Source organism: Hippichthys cyanospilos, chromosome 20 (genome assembly GCF_059441005.1).
Source record: "Hippichthys cyanospilos isolate Australia breed blue-spotted pipefish chromosome 20, RoL_Hcya_1.0, whole genome shotgun sequence".
Classification (NCBI taxonomy): domain Eukaryota; kingdom Metazoa; phylum Chordata; class Actinopteri; order Syngnathiformes; family Syngnathidae; genus Hippichthys; species Hippichthys cyanospilos.
Window position 1 is genome coordinate 10140269 of NC_142388.1, and position 12878 is coordinate 10153146.

At 40.0% G+C, this 12878-nt stretch overlaps 1 protein-coding gene across 1 annotated transcript in view; it reads left to right on the forward strand.

Moving 5' to 3' along the window:
* Positions 1-12878, forward strand: part of col12a1b (collagen, type XII, alpha 1b) — a 101742-nt gene that overhangs the window by 7039 nt on the left and 81825 nt on the right. Inside the window, exons 6-11 of the mRNA XM_088403185.1 lie at positions 2829-2996; positions 4778-4951; positions 5022-5312; positions 5825-6427; positions 9205-9483; positions 9563-9838. Coding sequence (XP_088259311.1) covers positions 2829-2996; positions 4778-4951; positions 5022-5312; positions 5825-6427; positions 9205-9483; positions 9563-9838 — 1791 coding nt within the window. The remainder of the gene's footprint in view (positions 1-2828; positions 2997-4777; positions 4952-5021; positions 5313-5824; positions 6428-9204; positions 9484-9562; positions 9839-12878) is intronic.

Sequence of the window (12878 nt, forward strand, 5' to 3'; positions counted from 1 at the left end):
GTCCAAACTACAGACCGGGGGCCATTTGGGGCCCGCCATCCAAATTTTTGTGGCCCACACGTATCCTAAAAAAAATACATTGACATGGTCCGCTAAGTTATGTTAAAAAAATAGAGTGGTACCTCTACTTACAAATGTCTCTTGTTATGAAAAATTCAGGTTACAAAGCACTTCTTCGTAAGAATATTGTCTCTAGTTACGAAGGAAAATTCAGGACAGGAAAGGAAAAATTGTTGGTGTATAATGAGACACGAGACACCAACACTCGCTTGAACAAGACTCTCATGAAACACACAACAAATTGCTGAACACTTCCTCTTGAATTGCTAGTTAACTAGCGTGCTGTCGCGTCTGATGTTAGCATCGTTAGCAGTGTTAGCATAACACAGGAAGTATTTCGCTTTACCGTAAAATGAACTTAGGTAAACTTACATGCTCAAAATTATCCCCAAATAAATATAATTGCTTCTGGAGACTTTTAAATGACGCCAAGATCACTAGAAATGTAAAATAAACACACACAAATAAAACAAATAATACACCAGCCCCATCTCAAGGCAAATAAATGAACTGCATGCAGTCATATTATCAACTACAATTAATATTTTGAATGTAAAGGGTTTAAGAACGTTTTTGGGGTTCTTGGAACGGATTAGGCTATTCACATGTAAATAGCGCATCTACTTACGAAAAATTCACGTTACAAAATGACTTCTGGAATGAAGAAATTTTGTAAGTCAAGATACCACTGCAGTAAAATGATTTGATACTTGACAAAGACGTGTAAAAGAAAAATGACCTCATCACCTTTAGCCTAAAGCATTGACCTAGCAGTATTTTTAATCACTTTTTTTTAAAGAGAATGTAATGTAATGTAAAAAAAAAAAAGGGCCCTTTGTCTTTCTATCTTTCTGTGTGTGTCCCTCAAAACAATGTCTAATATAAGACCCAAATCAATAGGATAGGTCTCAGGAAGCTTGCACACTTGTGTAAAAAAACAAAACATAATAGTCAAAATAAATAATAAACATACTGGTGATAAATCTAGTGGAGGGGAAGCGACGCTCAATATCTCATGGGGAAAATGAAAAAGTGAGTGTTATTGAGTCTAATGTAGTGTCCAGTGAGTAGATGTATTTCCCTTCTATAGTGCTCCTTTTATGAGCCGTCTTAAAAGAAGAAGTAGGTCAGCAATATGTTCAGCATCTGTTTTTGCACTTACACACATTTAGTGGCACAGCCTTCATTTTAAATAATGAGCGCATCTAAAGCGCCGTTCCCCTATTTTTATTGAGTCAAGGTGCATATTTTTGATGGGGAAAAAATGTCTCAAAAAAGTGAATGCATTAGTCAAACGTTTGGAATTTTATTATTGATTTCCTGAATTTTACCTTTTTACTTACAGTAAATCATCCGTATTATAAAGACACATTGACTGTTCTTTTTGAAAAAACAAAAAACATCAAAAGGTTTATTTATGTTATGTTTATGTTAAACGTTTTATAATTAAGATTCTTCAAAGTAAGTGCTTTTTGCCAAGTTGACAGCTTTTTACATCTTGGTATTTTCTCTGTCAGTTTTATGATGTGGATGATAACCAGGAATGACTTTCAGTTGACAGCTGTGCATGTTCAAGAGGTAATAGCTTGAATTCCTAAACTTCTTCTTGTGTTTAAAGATGTTTGCCTTGATACGGATTTTTCGAGGCCGATTTTTAGCAGAAAAAAAAACATCTGATTGCTTAATCAGTTTATTTAAAAAATAGTCATGAGTAAAATAGCATTTGTTTCGTCGCAATGAATTTCATTTAAATTTCGTTTATATGCAGATTTTCTCTATTCGGGTGCTAAGAGTAAATACACTGTTCAAAATGAAATAATTTACATTTTTGGTTCCAAGAATGCATTGCGAGGTACAATTAATGGGGTTTATAACTACTTTCATTCTTCTCATATTTGTGTGTGTTACCTGTAGAAAAACGGGTGTAATATTTACCCAGTTTATGCGAATTTATGTATTGTTTTATGATTTTTATTGATTTTTCAACTGTCACTACAGCACGAGTGTCCAAACTTTTTCCTTTGTGGGTCTCATCCAGGAAAATAAAAAAGGAAAGGTATAAAAAGGAGATATAAGGGCCACATCATTTTTTTAAACTTATGAAATGAAGAAAAACTCAATAAAGCAATTACACAGAATATTTATCATAGTTTATATATAATTGAGTTATTTTTCAGAATCTTCAAGGCTTTTTGTTAACGATGATGAGACAAATTAGGATTTTTTGTATTGTATTGTATTTTTATTTTATCTCTCTTTTTAAATACAGTAACACATGAAAATGCATTGTTAGCATATGCCGTGGGCCGCAAAAATGTGAATGGCGGGTCACAAATGGGCCGGGCTATAGTTTGGACACCTCGGCACTACGTGAACCGCATCGTCTTTTTTCAACATCACGACAAACACAGTATCAGGTGCCAAAATCTGTCAAACTTTTTCCGAATGTCTTTCCCTCATCACTCGTAATCATCACTCCAGATCTACTCCCTAATTTGTGGCTTCTTTTCAAAACTTTGCTGAGCTCAAAAATCCACATCGATGCGCCATCTACTGGCATCTATTAGTAATTCCAGTGAATAATAAAGCTGAATTTCACAGACGGGCTTACCCACTTATAAACAAACTTGACGAATATGTCCGTCAGTGGAATTCAATGTTTGGATTCCTGTTGCCGAATTTAAACGTCCACAGCAGTCAATGAGTTATTCTGATGTCTTTCATAATTCGATGTAGGAAAATCTGATGAGGATTTTCTTCTTCTTCAGGCGCCGCGCTGGACTACCTGCTGAGCAACACTTTTACAGAGGCGGCAGGTTCCCGGACATCCTTCCCCAAAGTGGCGCTGATCATCACCGATGACGGCGACTGGGACAGTTCCGCCGAACTTTCGGCCGAGCGTCTGAAGAGCCAGGGCGTGGAGATCTTTGTCATCGGTACGCACTTTCTCGTCTTCTCCTTCTTGGCGATGGCGCAATCGTGCTCGGATTCCTCCGGCATTAACAGGAATGTGAACGCCGTCACACTTTCCACACGCCGAGTGGACGCATATACACAAAGGGCTGTGTTGCCATAGCGACCGACTTGAGATAAACACTCAGCTCATCTTCAGCTGGAAGAGATAAAACAACAACCTGAAGGGGGCTCTCATCACCCGACAACACACACACATACACACACACACGCACGGAGGTTTCTCTACCATAGTGGGGACATGCATTTCCTAGCCCCTAACTCTAACCATCACAACAGATTGCCTGAACCTAACACTTACCCTAACTTAATCAAAACCGAATGAAAACCCAGACTCCTAGAGCGAGTCTTGAGCCTCAAAAAGAGGTCTGAACTCGTGGAGGTCAACCAAAATGGTCCCCTTACACTTAAGTCCAAGATGTCCCCACAAAGACAGTAAAACTCGGGATAGCAAAAACCACAGACACACATGTACAGACGTTCACATGAAAACAATCAGAAACACATTTACAGTCCATTTAGGTTAATTGTCGAATCCGAGATAATATATCTTTTCCAGGCCCAAAAAGATTGACAGTATCTGAGTAAAAGTGAGCATGACCCTCACGTTTTTGTAAATATTTGAGTCAGGCAAGAATGAACAGATGATATTTTGCAACAATATCAAATGTAGATTTATTGTAAAAGTAAACCAGAGGCAACAAAAGTGTGTGCACCCCCAAGGGAAAATGTCAGAATTTGGCTGACTTATCTATTTCCCATCATGTGATTTGTCACTGTTACAAGGTGTAAATGGGAAGCAGGTGTGGTAAAAGCTGTTTATTGTTCACACGTTGGTCATTGAAAGTTCAGTTTGGCAAAGGTGGGCATCCAAAAAACGGACACATTGTAGCTAAGTGTCCTTTCTTCAGTGTTGTCCCATAAAAAAACAAAAAACAAAACTAATTTTGCGAGGTATTACATTTGGACAAAAACCAATGGAGTATGAGGTTTATTTGTTGTGTTTTTTTGTCATCCTGTGAACAAAATGCTAAATAATTTGACACATTACATCGGATTCAGTCTGGGTGCCAATTATTGGCAGTCAATGAGGCCGATTTTTGGAAAATCATTTTCAGTCAAAGGGAAAAAATATTGGCACTAAACTTATAAAAAATGCACACTTTTATATAGCAATGTTTTATATGCACATTTAGATTTTTGATACTCTTATTTATTTATTTACAATTTTATATATATATATATATATATATATATATATATATATATATATATATATATATATATATATATATATATATATATATATATTATATGAATATATATTTTTATATTAAAATATGTTTTAATCTAAATTAATATAATTTTTTATTTAATTAATTTAGTGTTAAGTCCAAATTGATTAATTTTTCTTGAATAAAAGCTGTCTTATTTTTCGAAATGTGAGGTCATTTTTTTTTTAAGGTATTTGATTCTAAAATTTTTCGTGGGGGGAACACTGATGAAATGATACTTTGGTCTTTCATGGGGAAAAAAAAAAAAACGTGTCCAACCATTAAAACGGTTCTGTTGATATTTCCACGATGTGACTGGGACAAGAGACAATTTTGAAGGTGGTCTGAACAACTGGATGCTTGAAATCAAATCTCCCCATATGAGTTTTCATTTCTGGAAGGGTCGCGATGCTTTTGTTGAATTTGTAACGGAATAGAAACACACTCACACGTGTGTGTTGCCTTTGCAGGCGCCCAGCAAGCCGACGTGGGCAAAATGCGGGCGCTGGCGTCCACTCCCTCCTGGGGTCACGTTTTCAACATGGCTGCCTCGGATGACATCCGCAACGTTCAGCGGGATGTCATCAGTCAGGTGTGCGCCGGGGTGGAGGAGCAACTCAGCTCGCTTGTCAGCGGAGAAGAAGGTCAGTTTTGCCCCACCCTTCATATTTTTCAAATTTGCCCCTTTGAAACGTTTTCTGGTGATCCACGCAGCTGTGGAGCCCGCTTCCAACCTTCAGGTGGAGGAAGTGTCCTCCAAGACATTGAGCCTGAGCTGGAGCGCCTCACCGGACGACGTCTCGAACTACAAAGTGCAGATGATCCCCCTGGTGGCGGGGGCCAAGCGGCAAGAGCTGTACGTGGGCAGCACGCAAACCTCGGTGACCGTCCGAGACCTGACTCCGGAGACCCAGTACCAGATCAACCTGTTTGCGCTGAAAGGCCTGACGCCCAGCGAGCCCGCCGTCCTTCTGCAGAGGACTCAGCCCGTCAAAGTGTCTGTGGGTGAGTCCGCATCGTCCATCTTGTCAGGATTTCTCAATGATACATTTAGGAACACAGTTCCACTCTAACTGGACTTATAAAAACACAACTGTCAATGTTTTTTTTAAAGTTTGGAGAAGTCAATTTATTTTTCTTCAAGTGATCGAAAAGAAATCCACTCATTCAATCCCAAAGACGTGTTTTTACGTCTTTCAAGAATCGGGATTGGGGTGTCAAGCTCAGTTTAGCTTGTGGGCCACATGGAGAAAACGCTATTCCCAAGTGGACCGGACCTACATTAATATTAATATTAATATTCATTCATGTGGGAAAGGAGAGCCCACCCTCATCCTGAAGCGTCAAACTCCAGTCCCTGAGAGCCTGTGTCCTGCATGTTTTCCAAGTTTTTCTTCGCATTACACCTCTAGAAAATGTTACGAGTTGACTGGTTGCATGAATTACAATTGTTAGTCAAGCAGCGAATCCCATTCCATTTTCTCCAATGACGAGACGGCGCCGGTCTTCTTTTGCAGAGTGTTCTCTTGGCGTGGACGTCCAAGCCGACGTGGTTCTCCTGGTGGACGGCTCTTACAGCATCGGTCTGGCCAACTTCGCCAAAGTACGAGCCTTCCTGGAGGTTCTGGTGAACACCTTCGACATCGGACCCAACAAGGTCCAGATCAGCTTGGTCCAGTACAGCCGAGACCCGCACACCGAGTTCCTGCTCAACACTCACTCGGACCTGAGCGGCGTTCTGAAGGCCGTGCGCTCCTTCCCCTACCGGGGCGGCTCCACCAACACGGGCAAGGCCATGACCTACGTGAGGGACAAGATCTTCCAGCTGGCCAAGGGTGCCCGGCCCAACGTGCCTCGCGTCACCATCCTCATCACGGACGGCAAGTCCTCAGACGCCTTCCAGCAGCCCGCCACCAAGCTGAGGGACGCCGACGTGGAGATCTTTGCCGTGGGTGTGAAGGACGCCGTGCGCTCCGAGCTGGAGGCCATCGCCAACTCGCCGGCCGAGACGCACGTGTACACTGTGGAGGACTTTGACGCCTTCCAGAGGATCTCCAAGGAGCTCACGCAGTCCATCTGCCTGAGGATCGAGCAGGAGCTACGCAATATCCAAAAGAAACGTGAGTCAACTCATCTTCTATCTATTTAATGCTGCGTATGCGTTCCTGAGCCTTATTAGAACAGAATTTTTTTATCATTAATGTAGGCTAGCACCAAAAAGATCAATGAAACTACAGTACGTAATGTTTACTTTCAGGTCTGCTCGCTTAATTCTAATATATACTGTAATACAAAACGCTATAGATGGGCTAAAATTAGCATCAATGTTATGGTGACCGTTACATGTGATGTCTTTGTCGGAAAAATGTGTAGTAAGTAGTAAGTAGAATAGGGTCAGGATGCAATTGCAGCATTTTCACTAGTAAATAGTTAATATTTTGTTCATAATTAATTTGATAGGTAAATTATTTTTCAATGTACAATTAATACCTTTAAGTAAAAACATTTTGTCTCTTGTTTTTGACTAAAAATGACATCACATGTGCTCAGGACTCAGGTAACAACCAATCACGGCTCAGCTTACAAACACACTTAAAATCCATGATTTAGCGGACAAATGCTAACGGCTGAATTGTGACTTAGAACAACATATCCAATTGGACTCTCAGTTGACTTGTTTAAACTGTGCTGAAGAATCTGTGATCGATTTTCTGCATGTTTTTTTTTCCCACTCCCTGAAAACTAACCCCGACTGTATGTCTGAGCCCAAGTCGTCAGGCTTAATGTTTTGCCCACATGTTGACCTGCGAGCCTGTGCAAAGGTCACACCAGGGTCAAGCGGTCCTATCAGCCATTTTCACTGCGTGTAGCCGTCCGTCAGGTGCGCAGGGTACACACGTCGAGGCAATAAACAAACGGAGCATAACGAGCATTCCTCCGGGCCGCCATCTGCTCCTCAAGTCCCGACAAGCAACGTCTGCGCTTTTTTTTTCTATTCTGCTCTGCCAGGAGCGACTCTGACTCACATTCCCTGGAACGGCACATTATGTAATATATTTTTTTTTTTTATATATAATGATATTCTGTCAACAGCGACTTGACAGTAGCACTTTTGAGTGACGTGCCCCGAATGTAAATCTATCACATGACTGGCTGCATGTCTCACTTACATGTGGGACATATGTCTGTCGACATCTATCGCGTGTAGATCTACGACATCTGTCTTCATGACACGAAGCTTGTTTTTTTTTTTTTTTTCCCCTCTCATTGGTCTGTTGTTCTTTTCAGGCGTGTTTGTCTGCATAGCAACGCTACGCTCGTATGGTTTGCGGTGATGTCCGTGAGGACAGAAAAAAAATGTCTTTTGATGCCTGATGGCTGGCAGACACATTTGGAAGACTTTAGCTGCCTATTGCCTTTCCAACGTTACTATGTTACGAATGGAGCTTCGTTAAAAGTCGTACGAGATGAATATTAGTATAATACCGCATTTTCCGCACTATAAGGCACATCGCATTATAAGGCGCACCTTCAATGAATGGCATATTTTCCAATTGTTTTCATACTGTATGTCAGGGGCAATGCATTATTAGGCGCATAGAATAGAAGCTACAGTAGTGGCTGGGGTTGCATTTTGCATCCACTAGAAGGTGCTGCGCAAGAGTGTTGGGAATGTCAACAAAAAAATCAGCTAAACCAGCCAAACTTTTCAATCAGAAATGAAGAATAAAGATGATTTGTGGAAAGTGCAAGTTGAAGAATAGGGAAAAATATCTATTGATTATCAATCAAGAGTTTAAAACAAGATAATTATGATTCAAATAAGTATTAAACAAAGTTTTTTTAAATAGCAACCAAAAACCTTCAAATATATTATTTTGTTGATTTAAAGACGGTTTCTTGATTTATTTTATAGTTGTTTTTTTACTATAAATTCCTTCAAAATTAGAGCATAAATGATCTTAAATTAGAGCACAAAAAAAATTAAAATACAGATTAATTGTTAACACATTCACTGGCAGCCCAATAAAATGGGTATTTGACATATATGGCTTTCAACGGCAGTGAATAAGTGATTTTTTTCCCTCAAAATAGCAGATTACTGCAAGTAATGCATTTTTGTTTTTGGATTTATGCCAGCAATTTACAGTCACAGTTTTCTCATTCACTGCCTGCCCAATAACAATGGATGTTTGACGTATATAGCCGTCAATGGTAGTGAATGAGTTCACTTAATTAACACAAATTATAATGAATAAAATACAATTTTTTCAGTTTTTTTAGTTGACAATTAGATACAGGTATTCACAGTTCATTTTTTGATTCACCATTGACAAATGTCAAATAGCAATGCTGATAAGCGGTCTATCCCTACTTACAATAATAATCACCAAGTATAAATTCAGAAAAATGATATTTCATCAAAATAATTCTGTGTTCTTATTCGCTATTTTATGACTTTTTTTGCTCATTAATGCGTGGATTCCTATTTTTACTGCATATTTAAATACATATTATATTGAGATGGGCAAGTACCAATACTAGGTATCCAAATCGATGCCAAAGCCAGCCTTATTTTGTGGCATAGGTACCTGCAACAGCGGCCTATACAAGTACACATTTAGATTTTTGGGGGGTGTTGTATCAATGACTGGTATCGACTGCCTCCACAAGGACCCAATACCTTAAAATAAAGCCAATATCAGGTTGATCCCAACATTTGCCACAACTATTGCAGAGAAACACTTACTCATTGTCAGATTTTTTTTTTGGTGGCGTTGTATTAGTGACTGGTATCGGCAGCCTCCACAAGTACCCAATACCATAAAATCAAGCTGGTATCAGCTTGATATCATAACCTGGGATCAGTATTGAATCTGCACTGTGTCGTTTTTAGGTCTGGTCCAGCCCAGAGACCTGTCCTTCTCTGAGGTGACTTCCAGAAGCTTCCGGACCTCGTGGGAGATTGACGCCAACGACGTGGAGTCCTTCCTGGTCCAGTTTAGACCCTATGACATTCCCGACAGCCATTCGGTGTCCATTTCGGTCCCGAGTGACACGCTGAGCACCATCCTGCCTTACCTCACCCCGCTGACCCGGTACCAAGTCAACGTTTCGGCTCAGTACGAGCGAGGCGACAGTTTACCCCTTGTCGGATACGAGACCACCTTAGAAGGTTTGTCCCAGTTTTTGTGCCGTCACTTGAGCCTTGTGCTTCATATTAAGAAAAAAAAATGTCTTCTTGTCTCTGTCAGAGCAAAGTCCGGTTCGCAACATAAGAGTGTCCCAGGAGACCACGGACAGCTTCCGCGTATCCTGGCAGCCGGCGCGAGGAGCCGTGCTCCGGTACCGCTTGACCTATCGACCCGTCGGCGAGGAAGGAGCTGAGCAGGAGGCCACCACGGTCGATGACGAACCCACCCTGGTGCTGCGGGGTCTTCGGCCAAGGACCACCTACCTGGTCACTGTCAACGCCGAGTACCGATCCGGTTCTGGACCGTCCCTGCAGACGCAAGGAACCACCAAAGAAGGTGAGCTAGCACCCAAGACTTTTGCTCTCGTCACATGACCAAACCCACAAACCAGATGAGCTGTTATTGGTCGTTAACCTCACCAGATATGATGTCATTTTCAGTCGACGGCAAGTGGAAAAATGTTTTAACTCATTCAATTGCCCAAAACTTGAGTAGCTGGGATTGAGTGTTTTGAAAAACGTAAAATCATGTCTTTTGTATTGAATGAGGTAAAGGGAAACTCAACCGCTGAAATTTCTTTTAAAAAAAGTTTTATGTGGCCCTACTAGCCTAAACACAGCATTCTAATTTATTTTTGTGTTTGTGGAATTAAGATAAAGCTGCAAATTCCACCTGTTTTTATCTGTCTCGGGGACGGCCATTTTTCGACTTTTAAATGAAAAATGACAATGAAAAATCACAGTTGCTGAGGGCTTAGGTAATGACCAATAATGGCTTATTTGCATTCCCTGCAAAAACGTGATTATGGACAGCAGGTGGTAAAATTGTTGCCTCCTAATATAGATTGTAAAAAAAACATTTTCGCCCATCCTGATTAAACTAACTTACAATTTTGGCCAAATGTAATAAAATAATAACAAAATTTCGATATACTGTATTTAATTTTTTTTTTGAGTCAAGGCGGAGCTTTTCCCGCAGCACACCTGATCAGCTCTCACCTAAAGTGCTAGATGAAGGAATGGCGACTGGCCAAAATGCTTTTGCTGTTGTTAGTGCGGTTGCTAACGTTACTGTTGCATGTTGTGTACAACGTTTGTACACAATGACGTCACGCTCACACACTCACACACACATACACACATACACAAACGCACACACAAAGCAGCTCTGTTAGCGTTTAGCTCCCTTGTTCAACGCTCTTGTTGCCATTTAACATCTTAGCTGCTGAGAAGTCCAAATTATTTTGGCTAATTGATACCAACAAAGGGACACAATTTATGTTGTTGTTTTTTGTTGTTGTCTCTGTTGGTGTCTTTTTTAGTTGTCAGATGTGTGCTCCAAATGTGCAAATGTGCAGCCCAAATCAGGATAAACTGTCCTGGAATGTTGTGCTCACGACAGCATGGTTTTCTACGTCTAGTTCTGTTTCTCGTTTGAGTCCTTATCAGAATTGCTAAAGCCTTGGTTGTGATTCTTGGTGGAGTCTAGTGCTGGTTCTGCTTCTGGGTCTCATTCTGATTCGTCCAGATCAGTTTCTGGTCTTGTGTTAGTTTAGTGCTACTTTGAACTAGGGCAGGGCGATCGGGGCCAAAATGATTATTATTTTTTTTCTATCTGATACATCTGATTATGTAACAAAATAATTGGCAGATAAATCAATAATAATATTCAGTTTTAATGTATTTTTAAGTCATACTTTTTGCAAAAAAATAATTATCCATATCTTGTGTGGACCTTGCTGTTCCTGGGGGAAATTTTGACCCAACTCTGGGCTTTTGATGTTTTTTATGTGTGATATCAAAGGAAAAGCATACAAAAAAAAAACCACACACACACACACGAGGAGGCTAAAATATTACAAAGATTGTCTTGCAAACGAGCTCGTTTACTGCCATTCAAATTTGGACATACTGTATTGTCAATTTTGGACATATTGAAAACCCAATGTTTTATCATGCATTTCCCCCGATGTTTGCATTAATCCTTTCAACGGCTACTCACAAACGGGGCCTAATAGAAAATGTTGTGTTCACACCCCAAAACCATCGGGAGGCCCCAGCGGGCAATTTGACATATGACAGTGAGCGGACATTTGCAAGCCTTTCAATTACTTTGATGATTAGCCAAGCCTGGACTCAAACATTTTCAAAAGTCACAATGCTCTAATTATGACAAAATAAATATTTCTATTTCAGTTTCATATATATATGAATATATAGCATAGTTACTTTTGCTACAATCGCATTTTTACAATTTTTGCATATAAAGAAAAGGTTAGCAGTTTGGTTCCTCCACTCCAAAAAAAATATTTATTTATGTATGTATATATGTATGGATAGGGCTGATCCCTCTGAACATTTTGAAGGTTTGAAAGTACATATATATTGATATTTGACGATGTTATCACCCTTCAAAGTCAGCCCAAATTTGGTGCCAATAAGGCCAGGCTTGTGAAAAATCCCCGGACACCCAGGGGTTAAATGCCGCAATTTTGTAGTAAGTAACTATTGTAAACGTCTAGTAAAACATCCTGAATTCTGCAAAATTTCCATTTTACAATTTAGCTTGTTTTCACAATGGTCCATTCTTAAAATTGCAGCTGTGTTTTACAGTAATTTTACTTTTCATTTTAGGTCCAGCTTTTTAGTTCAGGTTCTCCATTTCTAGTTGAAGTTCTGTTTTTCGTTCTGGTTGTACTTCTTATATGACAAGATACGTTTCTGGTTCTTGTTCAAGATTTGGTTCTACTTTGATGTTTAGCTGTATCTTTTCGGTTCTACTTTGAGTTGCGGTTGTGGTCCTGATTTTCAGCTTTCCACAAACGCTGATTTGAAACTCTTGTTTTTTTCTAGTGCTGTGTGAAATGGGGATACAGAAAATGTGAGGGAAAGTGATCCTTATGAAACTCGAAGCTTTAGAGAACCGCAGTGAAAAGCGCACCTGACGAATGTAAACATCCACGGTTTGTGAGTGAGTTAAGTACAGGGTGTGCATAGTTTTGCTACCTGTGCAAGAGTAAATAAAAATGAGGCTTGCGGAATGGCCTCTGATGTGACTCCTTGGAAGTTAATGGAACGTGACTTCCCATCTTCCACGTTTTGCTTGGAATTAGAGTGTCTCGTTGCAAGTGTTTGCCGGTGCCTTCAAAAGAAATACTGATGCGCTGTACAAGAGTTGTACAAATAGTTGTTTCGCTATTAAATCATTCACTGCCATTGACGGCTATAAACCTCAAAGATATTGCTTCTTTATTAAATCATTCACCGCTATTGACTGCTGTGGACATCGAAGATCCAATGTCATTCACTGCCATTGACGGCTGTAGACGTCAAATATGCAATATTCAAACAAGTACTACTTTGTCGCTCTTGACTGG